The 23,630-nt window shown below is 54.5% G+C and overlaps 1 protein-coding gene across 1 annotated transcript in view; it reads left to right on the forward strand.

The window, feature by feature from the left end:
• Positions 1 to 23,630, forward strand: part of PREX1 (phosphatidylinositol-3,4,5-trisphosphate dependent Rac exchange factor 1) — a 176,068-nt gene that overhangs the window by 113,686 nt on the left and 38,752 nt on the right. Inside the window, exons 9-15 of the mRNA XM_044262880.1 lie at positions 1,208 to 1,357; positions 3,453 to 3,600; positions 11,205 to 11,305; positions 12,647 to 12,750; positions 12,944 to 12,993; positions 15,162 to 15,237; positions 21,439 to 21,511. Of these exons, the coding sequence (XP_044118815.1) occupies positions 1,208 to 1,357; positions 3,453 to 3,600; positions 11,205 to 11,305; positions 12,647 to 12,750; positions 12,944 to 12,993; positions 15,162 to 15,237; positions 21,439 to 21,511 (702 nt within the window). The remainder of the gene's footprint in view (positions 1 to 1,207; positions 1,358 to 3,452; positions 3,601 to 11,204; positions 11,306 to 12,646; positions 12,751 to 12,943; positions 12,994 to 15,161; positions 15,238 to 21,438; positions 21,512 to 23,630) is intronic.

The raw sequence follows: 23,630 nt of genomic DNA on the forward strand, positions 1-23,630 counted from the left end.
CCCAGAAGTGACTGTCCAAATTGTGTGATGACCATTTTCTTGCTTTTTTTAAAAAACATTTTTATTTCCCAAATATACATTAGTAAACATCTTTTTTTTTTTATTTTAAAGATTTATTTACTTATTTGACAGAGAGATCACAAGTAGGCAGAGAGGCAGGCAGAGAGGGGGAAGCAGACTCCTACCAAGCAGAGAGCCAGACATGGTGCTCAATCCCAGGACCCCGAGATCACGACCTGAGCGGAAGGCAGAGGCCTAACCCACTGAGCCACCCAGGTGCCCCTGCATTAGTAAATATCCTAATGAAAATTTGTTTCAAAACTTTCTTTAAATAGGTATATCATTATATGCACACTAAGTGGGTCTAAATATGTATATGTAGTTACATAGATATTGTCTTATGTATCTATTTAAAGGGTTGTAAGATACTGTGTGTTCTTTTGCATCTCGCTTTGTGCTTCTGCCTGGAGGGGTCTGCAGGGTGTTGGTCCCCTCTGCCGTGTAATGCTTTTATTCTGCCGTTGGTGATAGACATTTGTGTCATTTCTGCTGTTGGCTATTATGAACAGTGAGGCAGTGAGCAGTCTTGTGTGAACCTCTTTGTGTATGTGCCCTTGAGCTTGGCGAGGGCAGAAGTTCCTAACTGGTTTTGAGATACAGACTTCTTCGGCAGTGTCACAAAACCTATGGACCCCTCCTTGGATTTAGGGTATGGACAGCTTCCACTTTCCTGAAAAATGACAGCCCGTTTTCAAAGAGGTTGGCCAGTCCCCATCCCAGCCAGTGGTGTGTAAGGGCCCTGAACTTGGCATTGTTGGCCTTGCACTAGGTTTTAAGTAGCCCCAATGTCCGGATGAGATGGGCAGGGAGGCTGGGATGTATTCCCAGGCTCCAGGACTCCTGCATTTGTACTCAGACTGTGGGGTCCTGAAGCCCCTGTAATTGGTGTGTGTGTGTGTGTCGGGGGGGGGGTGTCTTTGTTTGCAGATCTTCTGTTCTTTGCAGAGAATAGAGAGGAGAGGGAGTGAGTGTTTGAAGAGTTGCAAGTTCAGCTCTCAGACCCTGATCCTGCTGATGGCCCTGCCCCCTGTTTTTCTGGAGTGAGATGTGCTGATCCCATGACCTTACTTTCAAGCAAGTAGTGGGGAATGTTCAGAGTTGTAGGCTGAGTCTGGGCTGACCCACCTTTGCCTTCTGCCCCTGCCAGCGGATTACCACAGCAATGGCTACACTGTCACCAACGGCTGGAAGATTCACAACACGGCCAAAAATAAGTGGTTCGTCTGCATGGCCAAGACCGCGGAGGAGAAGCAGAAGTGGCTGGACGCCATCATCCGTGAGCGGGAGCAGCGTGAGAGTGAGTACGCCCTCTCCTGGGCCTCCAGCTCTGGGGGGCTGTCCTGGGATCCTGGGGTGTGTATGGCTTCCGCTAGGCTGGTCACTTCTGCTGAGGAAGGACTGTGTCCAGGGAAGGGCCCTAGGCTACAGGACGCAGGTCATTGAAGGGGCAGAGAGCTCCGGGACTGTCTTAGAACTTGGTGGTATCTTGGGTCACCTGAGGGCATCTGGTAGGGCCCATTTAACAGATGGGGTGACTGAGACCCAGTGGAAGGGACTTGCCCAAGGGTCAGGGGTCATATGGTTGGTCACTCTGGTTCTTGGTGCCCTTCACCCTTGTGGGCTGGTAGCTGAGACATTCCCTCCCTGCCTCTCTCTCCCCCACGGGTCTGTTACCTTCAGCTGGGCTTCTTTGTGCTTAAGGCTCGGAGTCTGCCTCTGGGAGGAGGCTCCTTGGGGGTTGCTTACTAACCGTGGTCCCAGATCTCTCTGGGCCCAGGCTCCCCGGAGGCCCTTGCATAAGTCGTGCGGGGCTGGGTATGGTAGGGACCTGGGTTGTTGTGCAGAGGTCTGGGAAAAGGGTTATGTGCTATGTCTGGGGGTAAATTACTTTAGTTTCCCAGATCTCAGTGATGCCGTCTAATAAATGGGGATAAAAGTTCCTACTGCACAGGGTTGTAATGGTGCTAAATGCAGTTTGGATTTGACCATCCTTGGGAAATTTGACACGTGATCCTAAAAACCCTGCCTACCCACCCCCCCAACCTTTGCAAAGGGGGAAACAGAGGCACAGTTCTCTGTATCTGCAGCCTTCTACCTGGGTGTGTCATAGGACCCTCACACTTTCCCTGTCTAACCAGAACTCCTAATTTCCACCATCTCCCCCCCACAAAGCTGGAGGTTCCCCATCTTAGCACCTAGTTCCTCCCTTTGCCTGATGCCTCAGTTTGCGACTCTTGGTCCCATCCCTGATTTCTGCCCACTCCCCAGATTCAGTATATGGAGTCCCTTTACTTCTGCCAAATCTGCCCACTTCCCTTTCCCCGCCTTTTCCATCCATGAGCAAGTCACCGCCGTCTCTCAGGCATATGGGCCCCGCAGGGCTGGATCCCTTGTTTTTCCTTTTCCCTAGAGAAGCTAGATTTTAAGTTTTCAGGTGATATTTCTTGATTTTAAATTTTGTATGAAAAGTGATGCAAGTGGCTTTAAGCCAAGCTACTGAAACTAGCCCCTGGTCGGCAAGCTTGTGAGCTCTGAAACTGGTAGGGGCTGGGTGTGTGCTCAGGACGGGGGTGGGGGGGTGGGGTTCAGGGGTGTGGACTGGCCTGGGTGTGGCTGATCCGTGTCTCTGTGGTTAGAATGGGGGCCTGTGGTCTGCTCAGGGTATATGTGGTCACAAGTAAGGTGTGGCCTCAGTGGGCCTCAGTCCTTAGAATCGGGTGTTGTCCAAACTGTGAGCTCAGGGCTGGGTTTCCAGGGGTGGTGCGTGGATCATGAGCACAGATCTGGAGCCAAACTTTCTGGGTTGAAACCCTGGTTCTGCCACTTCTAGTTGGGTGAACTTAGACAGATAGCTTCATTCCTCTGGGCCTCCATTTCTTTATTTGTGAAGGGGGGATAATTTGGCCTTACAGGTTTCTTGAGGATTAAGGGGCACATAGTAGGTGCTTCCAGCATTTTCTCTTGTTATTTGTCATTGCTGTTGTCAGGAGCAGACAGGGTCCAAGCAGAGGGTCTGGTCAGGGTTCTCTGTATGTTGTCTAAAGAAATGGGCAAATTTTTATCCCTGGTTGGAAGGAAGAACTCAGTAGGCTTTCTGATAACCTCTGAATTTGGAAACCCACGCTCACGTTGAAGGGTTGAATGAGCTTAACTGCCTGTTACCCTGGAACTTAACCTCTCTGGGCCTCGGCTTTGCCGTCTATGAAATGGGGGAGCCAGCTGCTCCTCTAAGGTTGTGCAGGGAGTCACTGGCAGGTGCCTGGAGCAGGGGCTGGCACTCTATGAGGACTCTGTACGTGACCCCGGTGGGGGCTTCCAGGAACTGCGGGCCTGCCCCCCTCTGCTCCCCAGGGCTGGTGCTTGCCTGGGTGCTGACTGTGCCCCCTCCGTAGGCCTGAAGCTGGGCATGGAGCGGGACGCCTACGTCATGATTGCGGAGAAGGGAGAGAAGCTTTACCACATGATGATGAACAAGAAGGTGAACTTGATCAAGGACCGTCGGAGAAAACTGAGCACTGTCCCCAAGTGCTTCCTCGGCAAGTGAGTGGTCCCAGCTGGGCCTCTGTGGGGCTCCCGCGCTGGTCCTGGGCAGCCGGTACGCCAGAGTGTGCCCGCCTGGCTCTTCCCCAGGAGCCCTGGGGGGCAGAGCCACTAAAGCACCCCTCGTTTAACAGACCTCAGGGGCCAAGAAGAATTAGTGGGGGCCCCATATCGGGTCTTTCAAATGTTTCCTTCCAAACTTGCCGCAGAATGTACATTTTATGTTGTCACCGGTGCACACATCCCTGTAACATATGACTGAAGCCAGTTTCACAGAACTTACCGTGCTGGGCACGCTCTGAAAGTATTTGTGTCTTTTCTGTTCTGTTCTGTTTTCTTTTTTTTTTAAAGATCTTATTTATTTATCAGAGAGAGAGAGAGGGAGAGAGAGCGAGCACAGGCAGACAGAATGGCAGGCAGAGGCAGAAGCAGGCTCCCTGCTGAGCAAGGAGCCCGATGTGGGACTCGATCCCAGGACGCTGGGATCATGACCTGAGCCGAAGGCAGCTGCTTAACCAACTGAGCCACCCAGGCGTCCCTCTGTTCTGTTTTCTTTTCTGCCTTGTCCTTTGCATGTTATTCATTTCTTCTAAGAAATGATGTGAAGCCAGATGGTGGCGTTGATTTCACACGCTCCTGATGGGTGGCCCCCCATGGATTGGGATGCTGCCTCCACACTCACAACAGGACCCACTATAGACAGCACAAGCAAAGAGTTCTGAACATAGGGAGGGCACGTGGGAGTTGCCGGAAGCACCGCAGAGCAGACGTGGGTCTTGGCATCAGTCCGCGCGGGCGGCTGTCACCACGCATTGCACACTGAGCAGCCCAACAGACACTAACTGCCTCGCAGGCCTGGAGACTGGAAGTCTGAGACCAGGGCGTGAGCAGGGCTGGTGTCCCGTGAGACCGTCCTGCCTGGGTGTGAGGGCGAAGGGGGGAGGCTTCTGGAAGCTTTCAGGATTTGAGGGCCTCCGACGTCTCTGGGAAATACATTCCTTCCCAATAATAAAACATTTTCCCCCTTGCCTCCATTTAATAACCAAGGATCAAAGGGGTCAGAGCATTGGTGTGTCTGAAACCCAGAGGCAGATTCACAGTCCCACCAAAACTGCCAGGCTCTGGGCCACCCTGCCTTGAGTGCGACGCGGTGGTGGACGCAGAGGGTGCCAAGCTCACGGAGCCTGTGGTTCTGCCCGGGAGAAGGAAGTTGGCCTGGGAGGCAGGGACTTGATTTGGAACGCATTGACTAATAACCCATCTACTTCCCAAAAGCTTTGAAAAGCCCTCGGATATAAGCGTCTGTGTTCTGATCTTGCCTCAGACCAGGGGAGAGGTGATTTGGACAAAGGCAGTCCCCATGGTAAAGGTGGGGGAAGTGGTTGCGTTGTGGATCATTTTGAAAGTGACCACATTTGCTGGTTGGGTGAGAAAATAGTTGAGGATTGTGAGCCCTTGGAAGGCTGGAGTTGCCACTGCTGGGAAGGGGAAGGAGACGGGTGGAGGAGCAGATTTTGGGGAGGTGGCTCCTCTAGGACGGGTGCCCTTGGGACTCTTAGACACCTGGATGGAGAGGTTGACTTATTAGCTGGTTATAGATCTTGACTTGGGGACAGAAGTCTGGGTTAGAGAAGTAATTGCGGGGCATATGGGCATTTTAATTTTTTTTTTTTAAGATTTTATTTGAGAGAGAGAGAGAGATCACAAGTAGGCACAGAGGTATGCAGAGAGAGGGGGGAAGCAGGCTTCCTGCTGAGCAGAGAGCCTGATGTGGGTCTTGATCCCAGGACCCTGAGATCATGATCTGAGCCGAAGGCAGAGGCTTAACTCACTAAGCTACCCAGGCACCCCTAATTTTTTTTTTTAAGGCTTTATTCATTTATTTGAGAGATAGCACAAGCTGAGGGGAAAGGCAGAGGGAGAGGGAGAAGCAGACTCCCTCCTGAATAGGGAGCCTGATGTGGGACTCGATCCCAGGACCCCAAGATCATCATGACCTGAGCTGAAGGCAGATGCTTCACCGACTGAACCGCCCAGGTGCCATCAGAACATTTTGATGGTTTTTAAAGGCATAAGACTGAAATCTGCAAGGGGACATGTGGGAAGAGCCGAGGCAGGTACTGGACCTTGGGGCTGGCATCGGGAGGAAGGAGCCCAAGAAGGAGCAAGCAGAGAGGCAGGAGGCACCCCGGGGTGAGTGTGGCGTCCTGGAAGCTAGGCAAAGATGCAGACACAGGGCCCAGCGGGAGCCAGGTTTGGACAGCGAAGGTGGAAATGCCCAGACGATGTTCAAGGGCCAGCATTGACCTGCCTCTTCGGAGACTAGGTGTGGAGCTGGGGCTGAGCTCCTTGGTCACAGCCCGAGTCTTATGGTGGAAGGGGCAGCAGGCAGGAGATTTTGGGGGGTGGTGGGGCTCCTAAGCAGTGGCTGGGGGCTGCCCTGGATGGGGGGTGCCCTGTTGCCACCCCAGCTGTGAGCTCCCGGAGGGTGTATGGAGAGAAGTCTGGGCCCCAGACCTGCGGGAAGCGGGGCAGGGGCGGCTTGGCTCCCCTCCATCAGCTGGTCTTTAATCCCTGGGCAGAAAGGAGGTTTTTCTCTCTGAAGGGGGCTTACTTCCACCCTGGGTCAGACGACCTCTCCGCCTCCTGCCAAGCCCCTTGGGGAGCTCAGTGTGGCCGGATGGGATAACCTGCCCGTGATTAGAGTTTCAGCAGAGTGTTCTGTCTCTTCAGGAAGGATTAGGGAGATTTCTTTTACCGCCTCTTTGAAACAGGGCCAGGATTGAAGCTTGTTTTATAATCATCGGGGCCCTAAGGACCAGACTTCCTACAAAAGACTGTTCTAATAAAGCTCTTCTCTCTGCATAGCTCTTTGCCCAGCCCTAGGGCCCGTGACCTTCCTCCTTCCCCGCCAGGGCTCAGCTCCCAAGTCTCCTGCAGGAGCATCCTTGGTCCCTTCAGGTGGAAGACACCTGTAGCCACCAAGACGTAATTATCCCCCTTTCCTCCACTCCAGACATTGGCAGGTGGCTATGCCTTTTAACCCACATACAACGGTGTGGGGCAGGTCACTGCCATTATCCCCGTTGTAAGGGTAAGAGAATTGAGGCACAGAGAGGGAAGAGGTCCTGTACAAGGTCACCCAGCCACAAGTGGGGGATCGGGATTCGAATCCAGGACTCTCTCCCACCACACTCTGCTGCATGTATCCATTTATATTTCTGTTCGGCACATTTTGTTTTTCCTTGGTAGTTCCTTTCTCCATATCCATCTGCACTACTAGAAGGGGAATCCATGAATACAAAACATGTCTGATTTATCTTTATAACTTCCGAGGGTTGGGCTTTGAGTCAGCCTTGGACACAAGCCCTGGTTCCCCCACCTTCAAGCTGTGTGACTGTGGGCAAGTTTCTTAACCTCTCTGAGCTTCAGTAAAGGACCAGTTCATGGGAAATAGTCAAATATGCCTCACAGGATTATCGGAGGCTTCAGTGAGAAAAATGCTTGTGACATGCTGGGCACAGTGTTGGCCAGAATGACGGGAATGTGTGTCGGGGTGGCCTATTTCTGCCCTGCTCAGAGACAGAGCTCACGAAGAAGATCAAAGAATAAAATCTGGGTGTTTGTGTGGAGGCATCATGGGAGGGACAAGGCGTTGGGCAGACAGAATCGATTCATTCCTGCATCCGTGCGTTTCATTCAGTGTTTCTTGAGCCCTTATGGGGTGCCATCAGGAACAGGACAAACAAGCCCCCTTCCTCGTGGAGATGACTGCCCGGGGGGGAACCAGAAAACACACAAGGAGACAAACAACAGCACAGAGGGGATTTTCGCCAGCCGGCAGATGTTGTAAGAAGTGAGTTAGGTTGATGTTAAGGAGATGAGGAAATGGGGTGCTGTTTCATCCAGGATGGTCACAGAGAGCTTCTCAGGGGAGGGGACGTTTTAACCAAGCTCTAGAAGATAAGCAGGAGCTGATCATGAGAATATCTGGGGGAACAGCATTCCTGGCAGAGGGAACAGCAGGTGCAAGAGCCCCACAGCTGGAACGAGCTTTGAGTAAGTAAGGAACAGCCAGGCCAGTGTGGCTAGAGTGAGGGCGTGGCCAAGGGGCTCTATCAGGCAGGTAAGGGAGGTGGGGGGGGCTTGGGTTTTATTCTGCGTGCTCTGGGAAGCTGTTCAGAGTCTAAGCAGAAGGGTGGGAGGAGGATGAGCTCATCACATCGGCTCTTGGTGGAGGAACTGGCAGAGGTATGAGAACTCAGGGGATAAGTATAGTGATGTGACTGGCAGGGGCAGTCAGGGAAGGCTTCCCGGAAGAAGAATGCCTTTGGCTTCCACCTTGTCTGAGGTTAGATGTCATTCATTGATTGGTGTCTGCTGTTACAGACGCTCTGAGGTAGGAGGGGCCTCACTGTCTCACCCACCTGCGTGCTCAGGTGCAGGGTGTCTGAGGGTAAGAGCCGGTCGGTCATGATTTGTCAGACATGGCTTCAGGAAGCTTCTACAGGAGTTCTTCAGGAAGCAACTTTAGGCAGTGGAGTTACAGGGACAGGCAGAAAACCTCCAGTCCTGCCCTCGTGGAGGAGACAGGTGAGAACAAGGGAACTGCCGGTGGTCAGTGGCACACTGGGCACACTGGGGACTGTCCTGGGGCGACGGCAAAGACATCTGTGTATCCCCTGTGCCTAGCATTGGACCTGACCTGTGGTAGTGATTCTGGGGGTCAGGAAGGAAGGAGGGCTGAAGCTGGGCACATGCAAACTCAGCCAGTGCCCCCTTGCCTGAGTCCCAGACTCCCCACCAGCCTGGGCTGACCATCTCTCTCTCTCTCTGTGTCTCCAGCTCAGTGCTCCGAGTTACATCTCTGCAAGGCTGGCTCTTGCCACTCTTTGTACCCTACGTTCTGGTTGGGTAGATTGCAGATTGCTGGTTTCCTAACCTTTTTTCTCACTCAGGGCCTTTGTATGTGCTGAGCCCCCTGTCTGGAACACCCTTCTTTGCGCCTCGGCAGAGGCAGACGGTGCCCCACTGACCTCGTGCAGTTCATGCATGTGTTTTATGGGGGCTTTCAGGGAAGTTTGGACTATATATCAACATTGAGCAATTGGGAGATTTCCCAGGAAGTGCTGAAGTTCCAGCTTCTCTTGGCAAGTAGGATGCTTTAGTCTTCCCAGCTGTATGGTGGGGTGGCTGGTATCTTCAGGAGTGCCCCTGGCTAGTGCCACCGAGCCTCAACCTGGCCCTGCCTCCTCCTTTGTTTTTTTTGGAAAGAGAGAGAGTGAGAGGGGGAAGGGAGGGGTAAAGGGAGAGGGAGAATCTTAAGCAGGTCCATGCCCCGTGCAGGACCCGTCACGGTTCTCAATCTCCCAGCCCTGTGATCATGACCGGAGGCGAAATCACAAGTTGGACGCTTTACCAACTGAGCCACTCTGGTGCCTCCGACCTGACCCTTCTGTTCCTTTACAAGAGCTCGAGGGCCCTGCGTGACAGATGAGTTTTATCTGGTTTTGCACACTGGGTCCCTCCTTGAGATTTCATATGATGTGAAGGTTTACCTGCGGATTCCAGAAGGCCCCTGAGTGAACCACATGTCAGAACGGCCATACTGAGACCCAGAGAGGAACAGGGTCTTGCCCAAATTTGCCCAGCAAGCTGCAAACCTTCCTTGTTGCTCTAAAAGGGGTTAAGACTCAGCTTGGGGCCAAAACTTGGGGTCACAGTTGCTCTTCTCTGGGGCTGCCTTCCTCTGCCCCTAGCAGAAGACACCGGGACACTGCCAGCCCCCCATCTGGCCATGGGGCTGCCGGTCGGTGCCAGAGGCGGCCCCCGATGGGACAGCTGGTGGGCAGCCGGAGGCCCAGTGTCCAGCTTCCGAGAGTGGGCGCTCAACATCTGTTCGCCTCCCTCCGCGGCTGGCAGCTTTCCCCTGTCTCTGAATTTGGGGGCTTTGAGAATGAAATTGGGGGGGAGTGGAGGACCTAGAACAATCTCTTCCCCACCTGGGGCTCCCTTGCCCCTCTCCCCCTCCCCCCGCTTGGGCTGCACCCGGGACTCTCTGAATGCCTCAGCTCACCCACTACCTCCACACGGGCAGGCTTTGCTCCGCCAAACACCGGGAAGCTAAAAATAGTCTTGCCCCCTCTGGCCATGTAATTGGAGGCGGGACAGCTGGTTTCGATAAGCAGGAGAGCTCTGTGCTCTGGCCAGCTGCCACCTGCTTTCATTGAACACAGATTGCCTCCGTGGAAACAGCCTGGTTGCCGGCTCTCCCTTTTCCTGCTGACTTTGAGTGGGCTGAGCTCCGCACTGAGCCCGAGTGCGCCTCCAGGAGCAGGGCGGCGGGGTCTGGCTGAGCCTCTACCCCACTGGGTAGTCACGTTGGATCTGCCTGATTTCATCGGGCTCGTGAGCCTTTCTTTCTCCCAGAGACCTTCCTGCCAACCCTAGAACATTCCTTCTTGTTTGATGGTTTATTCTCTCATGTGTTCAAGAAGTAATTATTGAGGTCTACTGTGCTTTAGGCCCTCCTCTAGGTCTGGGGATAGGGCTGTGAATCAGGCAGACAAAAGTCCTTGTCAGCGTGGAGATTACTTTCTGGTGGGGCAGACGGCTGATAAACACGTACAGAAATCTGTAACAGTACAATTTCAGACAAGGATAAGTGCTCAAAAGAAAGCAAAACTGAGAGATGTACGGATTGTGTGGGATGCTTGGTGAGAAGGAAGGACTTAACATGAAGGGCTGGGGGAGAGGGTTTCCAGGCAGAGGGAACAGCAAGTGCAAAGGCCCTGAGGTAGTTAGGAGTCTGATCTTTTTGAAGAAGCAGAAGATGGTGGGTATGGCTAAAACATAAGTGAAAGGTAGAGGAGAGGAGATTGGTAAGGTTGGCGGTTCACGTGGGGCGTTGCCATTGTGAAAGCAGAGTTTGGGTCTTTTTCTGAGAATAAGGGGAAAGCCCCACTGGAGAGTTTGACGAGGAGAATGACATGATCTGATCACCGTGAGCTCTCTTGATTCTCCACGGTCGTCTTTTTTGGCTCTTATTTCTTCCTGCCTATTTCTTCTTTCCTTCTGCTCATCCGTTCATGTTGCCATCCATCATCTGTCCCCCCACCCATCTGCCCGGGTCTCTATCCATTTAGTGTCTTCCCATCCCCCCTATTCTCCCCTCCACCCACCTGCCCACTGGTCTTTCCAACTACCTACCCATTTGTCTATCAGGTCATCCATTCATCTACCTTCCTGTTCACTTACCTCCCCACCCATGTGTGCATCCAACCATCCTCCCTTACTTTCCCCCCCCCATCCACCCATCGACCCTTCTTCCTTCCCTCTTATCCATCTGTCCATACATGCACCCATCCAGGGCACCTGAGTCAGGGCTGGGGGGGTCTGGTCACACCCACCCCTCTGCCACTGGTCCTAGGGAAAAGCACAGGGTCTCAGCACAACCCCCAGGGCTGTGGGCTCCCAAGCCTTGCTTTCCTGTGGGACGTTCTAGCGCTCCCTCGCAGGAGTGGGTAGGGCCAAGCTGGTCCCATGCTGGTCTCTGTGTTCCCAAACCTGGCGAGTTTCTCAACTGCGTCTCGTGTTCCTGGCAGTGAGTTTGTTGCCTGGCTTCTGGAAATTGGTGAAATCAGCAAGACTGAAGAAGGCGTGAACTTGGGCCAGGCCTTGTTGGAGAACGGTATAATCCACCATGGTGAGTGGGGGCTGGGCCTGGGTGGGCCGGGGAGGGGTGTGGGGTTAGGGGGTTGGAGGGAGGCACAGGTCAGACCCCAGCAGTGCTGCGCTACCCCTAACGCAGGGGCTGTCGCTACCCATCTCTGTAGCTGCCCCATTGTCCCGGGCACAGTGTAGCCTTGGGACGCAGATGCCCTTCTACATCTGTTCACGGGGCTGGAGAGCCCTGTACTCACCTGGGACACCAGCAAAGCAGGGACACCACAGGAAGTTCCTTCAAAAAAGAGCAAGAGCCATTTAAGTTTTTGTCATTCAGTCAGTATTTACTGAGTGCATCCTACAAGCCAGGCACTGTGCACACAGCAGAGAACAGGCCAGAAGACAATGTCTTTGTGGGGCCGTTGTTCTAGTCAGAGGGGGTAGGTGGTAAAGAAAAGAAGTAAAACCTGTGTATGCAGATGGCGCTCAGTGCTGTACAAGGGGGGAGGGTGGGGAGAGAAAGCAAGGGGGTGGTTGGACGGCCTCTCTGAGAAGGTGCCCGAGAGGTCGAGGAGCCGAGAGCACTGGGGCTCTAGGCCGAGGGTCCAGCAGGTGCAGGGCACCCTCCACCCCAGGAGAGGAAGCCATGTGTCCTGGGACCTGCCAGGTGGCCGGTGCTGCCACGGGAGGAGGCCTGGGTGCTGCTAGGAGATGTAGGCGGGTACGGGGCTGGGCATTGTGTGGGAGGGGTGAGGTTCAGGACTGCCCAAGGGACCGTGGGGTATTCGGCTTTTGCTCGGAGCGCAGTCGGAAGCTGCTGCCAAGTGCCGAGGTGAGGGGAGCCATGCTGAGGCTCAGACCTGTGCTGGGTCTGGCTGCCACGTCCGCAGTGGCCTCTTATGCCAGGGACAGCAGTGAGGGGCCTGGCAGGGGACTATGATGTTCCAGATGGGAGATGACCCAATGTCTTGGAGCAGGGTGGGACGCAGAGTCAGACTGTTAATGTTTTGAAGGCAGAGCCTCCAGGATCTGCTAATGGATCCACAGTGGGGAGGGCTGGAAAGAAGCACCAAGGGTGCCCAAGGCCATCGTATAGAGAGGGTACCATAAATCCCCACTGTGTGGTCTCACACCCCAGCACCCACGGTCCCAACACATGCTTAGGCGACCAGGCACCAAGGAGGTGCTGGGCCAGGTGGGTCCCAACGCAGGCTGGGTCAGGGCATTTCTGGGCCTCTCGGGAGACCTGGTTTCCGCAGAGGAGTGAAGGTGGAGGGGTTCAGCGAAATCGTGTGTGGCACAGAGCCTGGCCGAGTGCAGGGCGATGAAGGGTGGGGGCGGGCAGTGGGCCCGTCCTCACTGGCCCCCTGGGTCTCTCCAGTGTCTGACAAGCACCAGTTCAAGAATGAGCAGGTGATGTACCGCTTCCGTTATGACGACGGCACCTACAAGGCCCGGAGTGAGCTGGAGGACATCATGTCCAAGGTAGGGACGCCGCCCGACCCCACAGCCCTGACCCCACGATCACTGCAGAGCAGGCCTGCACCCCAGTGGCCTGTGCTCTCCCTCCTCCCCCACCCGCCTGCTCTGTGCGGGGAGCCGTCTCTCCTCGCAGCCCAGATTTGGAGGCTCCTGAAGGATGTGGCCTGATCCCAGACCCTGCCTTTTTCTCTTCCAGGGCGTGAGGCTTTACTGCCGCCTTCACAGCCTCTACACCCCCGTAATCAAGTAAGTTACTCTCCCGGCTCCAGTTTCACCTCTGCTTCTTCTCAGCTGTGTGGCCTTGGGCTAGTCACTGAACCTCTCTGAGCCTGTCTCCTTCTCCATCAAATGGGCTAATTGTCGCATCTACTCTTCGTGTTTGTCCTTAGGGCTGAGTGAGTCACTCTGTGGGAGACACTGCAGTGTGGTGGTGAAGGGTGTCCGTTCTGAGGCCAGTTTGAGTCTCCTGCTGGTGACCAGCTGTGTGACTTTGGGCAGAGTTACTAAGCCTCCTGGTGCCTCAACATTTTGCTCTGTGGAATGGGGATGATAACAAGATCCACTTCAGGGCCTTTGCACTTGCTATTCCCTCTGCCTGGAATGCTTTTCCATTATCAATCAGCATATTTACAACCTCACTTCCTTCAAATGTCTCCAAATCTAAGGGGCCTCCCCTGCTCACTTCTCAAAGCCTCCGTGTCTGGTGTGCACTGTTCTCCTTACTTCACTTTGGCCTTTCTTCTTGAAACTTGATAGTGGTCGATGTGTTATGTATTTATTCCTTATTGATTTGCTGTCTTTCTTCCCCACTGGACTGTGCACTCACCAAGGGCAGGGAGTCTGCTCACTGCTGTGTCCCCAGACCCTTGGCCAGCCCCTAGAGCGCTGCTGTCCTATAGCCCTTTCCACACTGGTAGCCAGGCCCCGTGTCTGTGGGGTCCAGTACAGTAGCTGTGAGTCATGTGTGGCTTTCAAACCCTTGAGATGGAGAAATGTGATTTTAGGTCTGCTTTAATATTCACTGATGGATAAATGGGTACATATTGGAGAGTGCAGAGTAGCCCCCCGTGCATGTTTGTTGCGTGAATGTTGAAAGGTCATTAACCTCTTTGGCCTCTGATTCTCCTTCTGTGAAATGGGCATAAGAATAGCTCACGCCTGGGCACCTGGGCGGCTCAGTCAGTTGAGCATCTGCCTTCAGCTCAGGTCATGATCCCGGCGTCCTGGGATTGAGCCCCACGTTGGGCTCTCTGCTCAGCGGGGAGCCGGCTTCTCCTTTTCCCTCTGCCTGAGTCTTTATCTACTTGGGCTCTCTTTCTCTGTCAAATAAATAAATAAAATCTAAAAAAAAAAAAAAAGAAAAAAAAAGGAATAGCTCACACCTCTTGGGTTGCTATGAGGATTAAATTTGAGTGATGCCTGACACATTGTGTGGGCTGTATAAATGCCAGCCATTGGTTCTTTTCTTTATTATGAAGCTTATGGTTGTGGGTGAAGGGATGGAGAGTGTGACCTCATTCTTTTTTTTTTTTTTTTTAAGATTTTATTTATTTGTTTGACAGAGATCACAAGTAGGCAGAGAGGCAGGCAGAGAGAGAAGGGGAAGCAGGCTCCCCGCTGAGCAGAGAGCCCCATGCAGGGCTCAATCCCAGGACTCTGAGACCATGACCTGAGCTGAAGGCAGAGGCTTAACCCACTGAGCTGCCCAGGCGCACTACAACCTCATTTTTACCAGCTGCAGTTTCCTCCCCCTGAGTCTTGACGGCTCTTGTCCACTCTTAGAGGAACGGAGGGGATTCCAGCATTTGCTAGCCTTGTCGGGGGTCAGGCCTTGGGAGCCCCTCATATCTGTAGACCAGCCCTGCCTTCTCTGTGCCCTTGCGAGAAGGGCCTCCTGATCAGCCCCTGGAGAAGGAAGTGGCAGGGCCAGCACTTACTGACACTCGGCCTGCCCAGCTCCCCAGTTCCTAAAGTCTAGAGAAACTCCCCAGCCAGACTTGGTCATCGGCCTGTGTGTGACTGGCCACATAGACTCCTGTTTGCCAGCCTCGAGCCCCAGAAACGGTCGACTCACTGCAAGGTTAGCATGACCCTTCGTTCCAGGACTGGGGGGAGTTTTTTTTTTTTTTTTAAAGATTTTATTTATTCATTTGACAGAGATCACAAGTAGGCAGAGAGGCAGGCAGAGAGAGAAAGGAGGAAGCAGGCTCCCCACTAAGCAGAGAGCCTGACGGAGGGCTCAATCCCAGGACCCTGGGACCATGGCCTGAGGCGAAGGCAGAGGCTTTAACCCACTGAGCCACCCAGGCGCCCCGGGGGGAAATTTAGATCCCACATATCAGAGCATGTGCCTGGGGAGAGCCCCAGGGGCCTGTGCTCCCCGATGTGCTCACAAGTGCTCCCTCCTCCCGCAGAGACCGTGATTACCACCTGAAGACGTACAAGTCCGTGCTGCCTGGGAGCAAGCTTGTGGACTGGCTGCTGGCTCAGGTGAGCTGTCCCCCAGCCCATGGGAGCTGTCCCCCAACCTGTGGGATCTGTCCCCGCCCCGACCCGCGGGAGCAGCCTCCTCACTCTGCCCAGCACCAAGGATCTGACCGGGCTGCCGGCCTTGAAGTTGCTTTAAACAGTTTTTTCTCTAGTTTTCACTCGTGTAAAATACACATCACACTTAACTGTCATAACCGTGGTTCAGTGTGCTGTTTGTGACACGACGTCCGACGTCCCCTCATATCGCTGGGACCCGTTCCCACCCTTCCTCTCCAGAGCTCTTTCATCTTGCAGAACTAAAACCCTGTCCCCAGTCAACACCAGCTCCCCTCTCGCCCCTCCCCACGGCCCCTGGCAACCTCGCTTCTGCGTTCTGTCTCCAGGTGCTTGGCCACACTGTACCCCCGTGAGCAGGGTCACGCAGCCTTTGTCCTTCTGTGGCTGGCAGACGGCACTCAACGTCTTGCTCTCAGGGCTATCCACATGGTGGCCTGGGTCAGAATTGCCTTCCTTTGCGAGGCTGAATAATATTCCATTGCACAGTCGCCCACATTTGATTTATCTGTCATTTATTATTATCTGTCTATTAGTGTCTGCTTAATGGACGTTTGGTTGCTGCCACTGGAGGCTTCCAGTTAAAACTGGGACAGTCCCGGCTGAGCTGGGACAAGTCGGTCTCCTGCTGAGGCACCAGACCGGAGCCTCCATGGGGAGCTTGCCAAGTTACTCCTTTCATGGAAGTTGCCTAGGGGGCAAGGGCTGGGCAGCAGCTTGATTTTGCTGCAACTTCCTGAAGGCTTTTGCTCCCCTGAGATGCTGCAGACACTTCTGTCTGCTGGCCCATGGCTCCTGCTCCTGGGGCCCTTCCTCTGGCTGGGTTTTGTGCATTAACTCTTGGAGTCCTCCAGCCCGTTTATAGATGGGGGACTGGGACCCAGAGAGACTGAGCATTAGGTTCAAGGGTACACAACCCCATAGCGGCAGAGCTGGGATTGGGAGGGCTTGCTTCACCCTGCTTGTACCTCGGTTCTTTGAACTTTTCAGGGAGCTTGCGAGAGTGTTCATTTGTAAATCTGTAAAGAGAGCGTATTGGCTCCGAAGACGAGGAGACAACTGTGAAATCAAAACGGATAAGTGTTTAAACGTTTACAGAATGCAGCTTTATGTCAGCCTCCTTAATTGTTAAATTTAGCATTCATAAAAACCTCATTCCATTTGAAAACAATTTGCTGGCGGGATTTTCTCATGTCACACAATTCCTGATGATTGCCTAGAAATCGTAGCCAATCTGTAAAGTAAATGTTTCTTGGTGCCAAATGACTTCAAAAGCAGGTTTAGAAAAATCCTTGAAAAATTATTTTCAGGCCCAAACAGCATATTTAATGTAGGATGTGGGTGTATTTTAATATGTTTGCTGTGGTGTGGGATGCTAGGACCCGGGAGGTCTTAAAACAGCCCTGGAATTGGAATTCAGTTTTGCACATCTGGCAGGCGCAGAGCGCTAACCACTGTACGGCACTGCCCTCCCCTTCCGGCTCCCGAAACCAGCTCCCAGCATGTGCCTGATTTCTAGTAGCCAGGCGGGCCTGGGTCGGGTCCCAGCTCTGCGTCTTCCTAGCGGAGTGTTCTTGGACAAGCCTCTTAGCCTCTCTGTGCCTCACTTTCCACACCTGCAAAATAAAGCTAAAAACAATACCTTCCCTGTAAGATTATTTTGAGGATTCAGTGAGTTAATCACATAAAGTGCTTAGACTGGCACCTGGCACAGAGGAATTGCTCAGTAAATGCGACAGTTGTTGTAATTCCTTATCTCCCGCACGAGGGATTCAAGGCGCCTCCAAATTACATGCGGTACAGAAGGCTGGAGAATATGGAAGGCTGGAGAACCTGCAGGGGGTTTGGGGGCACAGGAACAGTAAGATCAGGAAACAACCAGCAGGGGGTGGGGTGTAGGGTAGGGGGCAGGGTGGGGGAGGGCGATCCATGGAGTGCCGCCTCCGGAGTGTTCTGCCCCAGGTGAGGGTGACACAGGGTGGTTTCCTTTGTGGTTTAGGTTCTTTGCTTGGACCCTAGACCTGCCTGGGTCTGGGCTCTCGGAAACGGCTGCTTCTCCCCAGCTCGGCCCTTTCTGTGGCCTCATGTTTCCCAAGCTCCACTGGTGCTCACGGCCGTGTGTGGGTTCCGAAGCGTGATGTGGGCTCTGCCCTAAGTGGTGAGTCCCTGGCCTGAGTTGGGAGTGAGATGGGTCCCCGAGATGCTGAGATGTCAGTGGGTCTGAGAAATGTTTGGAGATGGGGTGCACGGGGTGCTCTGCTATGGGGCAGGATAGGAGGCAAGGATGTGTCCTGGGGCTTTGGTGCGCTGGGAGGCGGGAGGTACCCTTTACGGGGATGGGGAGACTGGGGAGGATTCCCCAGTTGCGTGGGAAGATCAAGAGTTCTCCTCTGATGCGGGAAGGCACTGTCTTTGGGGTGCCCACTGGACTCCCCCATGGGGGGGTGGGTGGAGGGCGGGGCACGATTGGCATGCCAGCCCTCCGTTCCTGGACAGCTTTGGCAGTATTTAAAATGAGCAGTCGGGGGAGGGTGTGGAGCAAGTCAACAAGAGGGCTAATTAGCTTCTCCCTTTCTTTGAACACCTACTGTGTACTGGGCACCGGTTCAGGTTCTGGGGACCCAGCGGGCTGGTGGCTTGAGGCACCGGCAGAGGAAAGAAAGCATCCACGAGCCCTGGCCCCAGGGATGGGTGACTAACTTGTCCTCTTGGAGCCTCCATTTCCATAACATGGTGGTGGGGGGAAGGGTCTGGCCCCCGAAAGGATTCCTTTCTCACCGTGTAACCTAAGGCAAGTGCAAGCCTGTCTGTGTCCCAGGCTCTTCATCTGTTAAATGGGATTAAGGGGAGTGACCGCCTCTCGGTTGACCCTTGAGTCGGAGGGAGATGGCACCTGGTATGCTGCAGGTCAATAAGAGGCATCTGAGGACATTGTCCGGGGGCTTCCCAAGTCATGGGCAGTGAGCCTCCCGCAGCCCTGGGTCCATTACTCCCCGGAGTGTTCTGTCACCCGGCCCAGCTCTGCCTTTGCCACTGGCATCCCAGGTGGTTCTGGGTAGAGATGTTTTGTGGCTCCCTGAGTGCTGGGTGCCATTGGGGCTGTGGGTCACCTTGACGGGCATCACTGCCGCCCACTGATGTTCTAGTGAGGGACAGACCTTAAACCACACCCACTTATCAGGAGGGACTCCAAGGACCAGGAATCCTTGGTGCTGAATCTCCTGAGAGCGGTGGCGGGAAGGGAGGAGTTTGTTTCAGACTGTGGCAAGTGTGGCACTGGTATCCCACAAGGTCATGGGAGTATAAATGGATGAACATTGGTTGAGAGGATGCGTGGGGGTGGGGAGTGGGGGCTGGGGGGGCTACTTTAGGTTGTCCTCTGAGGAGCTGACTCAGGCACTGAGACTTAAAAAAGCCAGGACAGGGCCTTCCAGGGGGAGGAAGGAGCAAGTGCAAAGGCCCTGAGGTGGGGGCACGTAGTTTGTGAAAGGACTAGCAAGGAGGCCAGCGTGGCTGGAGCACCAGCACGGGGGCTAGTGGGTGGGTGGAGGAGGTGAGGGGAGCATGGCGGTGCAGCGGGACAGGGCTGTGTGTGCCTGTGCCTTCCTCCAGGAGGGGAGAAAATGGTGATTTGAGGTTTTCCCACAACTTGGTGGGATGTGGGGTAGGGGACTTACTTTTCAGGTGTCCAGGGTCAGCGTATTCCATGGTTAACTTGAGAATCCTGTTCTTGTTCTAACTTTAGGAGCCTCCCTGTGGGTCCTCCCTGTGGGAAGGGGGACAGGGATGGGCTGGCAGCCCAGACTATGAGTGCCTCAGAAAGCCAGGTGGGCTCCAGACGCCTGCCGGGGGCCTCCCACGCTGCAGAGCGGGCGCCTGCTCGCCACCTGGGCCCTGGCTGTGCCTCCCCTGCTGGCCCCATGCAGCTGGGGGTGGCCGCTCCGGATGCCGCCTCTCGCATGGACGGCCGCCTACCCTGGCTGGGCTCTGTGCACACAGCCTTCCGGCTGCTGGCCTGGGGTCCCACGGGAGAGATTTTTCTTCCTCGAGTTGGCCAAGGCGTGACATCTGGAGGCCAGTGGCCCCCTCAGGCTCCGTGCTCTGAGTCCTGCATCCCCTGGCATTTGTTTCTCCTTTAGCTGGGCAGGTCTCTCCCTGGCCCCTCGGTGGCTGGCAGAGTAGGTGGGGGACAGTCGAGGCGACGGCCTCTCGAAACCCCTTCTCGCTTCGGGAGTCCGTTCCATGGGCGGTTGTCAGGCCCCGCGGCCATCTGAATGTAGCTGAAGCTCACTGACTGTGGCCACAAGCTCCTACATGATGTGGCCCCGCTGACAGCAACTTTATTGAATTGCCAGATATTTATTGAGCACCTCCTGTATGCCAGGCCTGAGTTCTAAGCCATTGGGATTCTGCAGGGAACACAGCAGATCAAACACCTGTCCTAATGGAGCGCACTCACCCCCTCCCGGGTGGCAAGGCTGCCTTTTGTGACACAGGCTTTGTCCCACCCCTGGACCTTTGTCCATGCTGTTTTCTCTGTCTGCGACCCAGCTGTTCCGCCCATCCCCTGCATCCCCAACCGTGCCACACAACTCACATGGTTTCCCTGATGAACTGAGATTGTGGGGTTTGCACGGACCAAAAACAGATTCTGGCTCACTAAAGGAACAGGGGAAGAAAAGAGAAGATGGGAAAGGGTAAAGAGCGCCCACAGAGTTAGGAGACCCAGGACCCAGCCTCAGAAAGCACTGGCACCAGGAAGTGCCCAGCGTCTTGGGAGCAGGTACCAAGGGCCCCTTCTGTGGGGCACTGTGGGGAGAACCACACCAGTTGTTCCCTGTCTTTGGGTTCCTCCTCTGGTCACATTCCTGGGGCAGATGGCATCACCATAGCTCTGCATGGACCGTGTGTCCTCAACCCTGGCCTGGGTTGGTGGTGGTGGGGCAGTTGTGTGAGAAAAACTGAGGAGCTCTCCCACCAAGACAACATTCCACGTGGGAGAGTCGGCCCCAAAGACGAGCCCTGTGGGCCATGACCGTTCATGACTTCAGTTTTGGGTTGGACGTCACTTCCTTGGAAAAGCCCTGAGAGGTGAAGCGGACTTCAGCTGTACCGGTTAGGAGTGTGTCCTTTGCAACAACAGAAAACCCAACTAAATAGTGGCCTGAGCAGATAATTGTGCCCCATACCAGTCATGCCACATGTCAAGAACCTTCTGTCCTTCACTCTGCTGTCCTCAGCATCGTCTGCCACCTTGGTCACTGGATAGCCCCTTAGACCTACATATATCAGTCACTTCCTCATGCTACTTTGTCCCCAGTAGGGGATGTGGTACTGCTTTCCTCTTTTTTCAGGGAAGAAGGTATTTTCCAGAATCCCCTGGTAGCCTTCCTCAGGTATCTCGCTGGCTATAGCTAGGTCAGTTAGGACTTGGACTTCATTGCTAGCATCAAAGATCCTAGCTACAGAAGCTGATATAAATTAGGAGTTGATTTCCCTTTGCTGTAGAGAAGCCTAGAGGTGGGTGGGCTAGAGCTGCTAGGGCAGCCTCGGGAGACCTTTGGGTCTGTCTCTCTTCCTGCTCTGCCATCCTTAGCATGTTTTGGTCCTTGGTATTGTGGTCTAGGATGACTGCAGGAGCTCCAGCCATCACATCTTTGTTCCAAGGAGGAGGAGGAAGGAAAAAGAAGGACCAGGGACAACAGGTTTTTCCAGAGCTCCCTACCAGTGATTTCTGCTTATATCTCATTGGCCACCTCTCACTGCAAGGGAGCTGGGTTTTGTGAACCCCTAGATGGATATGTTGCTGGCTTCAACAGCGACAGCTTCATTGCTAGCGTGGTATTGGTGAAAGGGTTATTCCTTGGCAGCCAACAATATCTGCCACATCAGATCTCCATTTCTCCTTTGTGGGATTTATGGCACGATACACAGTGGCTTTATCTCAGCTACTATTGATTTTCTTGTGTGGGGTTTATTCCTAATAGTCATAGACGTGTTTGGTCAGTACTGCAGTATGCAAAACAGACACAGATCCCTGCCCCCAGGGAGCCTCCATTCTTGGGGTGATGGTGGGCTTTTCGCAGCCTCGCTCAGCCCCTCCAGTGTCGGTGCACCTAACACCCTCCCCTTCTTGTTCCGTTCCAGGGTGACTGCCAGACGCGGGAGGAGGCAGTGGCGCTTGGCGTGGGCCTGTGTAACAATGGCTTCATGCACCACGGTAATCTGCCCCTTCCCTTCACCCAGCCTCAGGGGGGTGGGGGGCGGTTTGCCCTGGAACAGAAAAGCTAGTAGGGACCCTGGTCCCTGGGGCATTTCATGAGGTAGAGGAGGGAGCTGAGGCCCAGAGAAAGCAAGTGGTGGGCTGAAGGCTGCTCAGCCTGCCCACGGAGGAGCCCAGGCTAGATGCCGGCTCTGTGGGCCTGTAGACCGAGGGGGCTTGGGGTGGCTCAGGAAGCCCACCCCACGCCCCTCCCTCTTCTGCCCTGATGGTGACATCACCTCAGGGTTTCAGTAGGGACCAAGGTGGCTGGTAACGGTTGGCTGGGAAAGTGGACTGGCCTTGAGGTCCAATCTGTGGGCTTCCTGGGCCTTTCTCCTGGATGGGACATGACCTCCGGGTGGGCGGTGAGGTCGGGTCACGCAGGGCTGGCCCACGGGCTTCCACACGGAGGAGAAGAGAGGGGTCTGTGGGGACAGCGCAGGCAGGTTGTCTGTGAGAGAGGAAGGGAGCCGGGCAGGGACGTTCACACCGCTTCTCCGGGCCTGACCCCTTAGATGAGTCGCTCTCCTTCCCACCAGAGAAGCACAGAAGAGGGGTAGAGAGGTGGGCAGTCCTGAGATGATCCTGAGGTGGGAAGGTGGACAGGAGGGAGGAACGGGTTTCAGGGTCACCATTTCAAATTAACATAGAAGTTAACCCGCCGTGTGTCTGGCCTCCTCCTGAGCACTCCCCATGGATTCGTTAGTTTAATCCTGAATTGAGCCTTTGATGTTGGTATTAATATCATCCTTATTTATAATCGAGGAAATGGAAGCCCAGATAGTTAAGATAGCAGCTCAAGGTCATGCAGCAAGTAGGAGCTGGGATTTGAACCCAAGCTGGCGGGCTTCACTGGCCGCGTACTCCGTCACAGAGCTCTGACCTTCCCACTTGCTGGCCCTGAGGGAGCCCTGAGGCTCCTACCCTTTCAGCAGGGCGGGTAGACTTACCTCCCAGCAACCAGCCTTTCTTCTCCTTCTAGAACACTCCCCAGGGCTTTGGCTCTTGCAGTTTCCCTGGCCTGGGGTGCCCTACCTGCCTCACACCCCCAACTTACTCGGTGTTTCTGTTTGGTTTGCACCTCCCGAGGCCTCCCCCAGCACCTGGGCCGCACAGCTCCTCTCCGTCCTCTCTCTGCGCTTGGCCCAGATTCAAGCTTCTTCACGGCGCTGTTCTCTCCCTGTCAGAATAATTATGTGCTTCCCTCGTGTTGTCATTCCTGATGCTCGCCTCCAGCCCTTGCCTTCCCAGGGCAGGCACCGTGCTAGGCTCCAGGACAGAGCGGTGAGCAGGGCAGAGCGGAGTCCCGTCCTCGGGAGCTCATAGCCTCATGTGCATGCACGAAGCACTGAAATCAGTCCGTGTTCCAGAGCCTTGTGGGTGCATGAGGAGGACTTTGGCTTTCACTCCAGGGCGCTGAGAGTCCCGGCAGGGTTCTGAGCAGAGGAGGGCCATGGAGCGTGTCTGCGGGGCTGAGGGTGGAAGTCGAGAGGCCAGTGCAGAAGCGACTCTGACCCCAGGGGAGGGTTGCCGTGGCTTGGGCCCTGATGGAGGCAGCAGAGGGGTAAGATTCTAGAAGGTCTCTTGGTCATTCCTTTCCCCAGCTTCTGCTTTGTGCTCCAGCTCAGAGGTTAGCAAACCCTCCCTGCGAAGGGCCAGATACTAAATATTTCAGACTTTGTAGGCCACGGGGTCGGTCACAGCTCAACTCTGCCATCACAGCATTGAAGTTGCTACAGGCGGTACTTCAATTAAGTGGGCATGGCTGTGTACCAATAAAACTTTATTTAGAAACACAGGCAGTGGGCCATAGTTTTCCACCCCTAGTCTCGCTGTGGGTTTGCTGTCCCTTCAACAGGATGAGAGGTGTGCCAGCGTATCCTCCGCCTAGTAGCCGGCAGGCCTTGTTCCAGCCCTGACTCGGCTGACTCCCAGTAAACCTCTGTGCCTCTCTGGGCCCCCGTTTCCTCATCTTGCCACTGGATCCCTCCTCCTCTGAGCTCAGCGGGCCCATGACTCTGTGGGGTTAGGCATTAGGACACACTCCCAGCTGCCCATTTCGCCGGCGAAGATGGGC

This window comes from Neovison vison, chromosome 8 (genome assembly GCF_020171115.1).
Source record: "Neovison vison isolate M4711 chromosome 8, ASM_NN_V1, whole genome shotgun sequence".
Lineage (NCBI taxonomy): Eukaryota > Metazoa > Chordata > Mammalia > Carnivora > Mustelidae > Neogale > Neogale vison.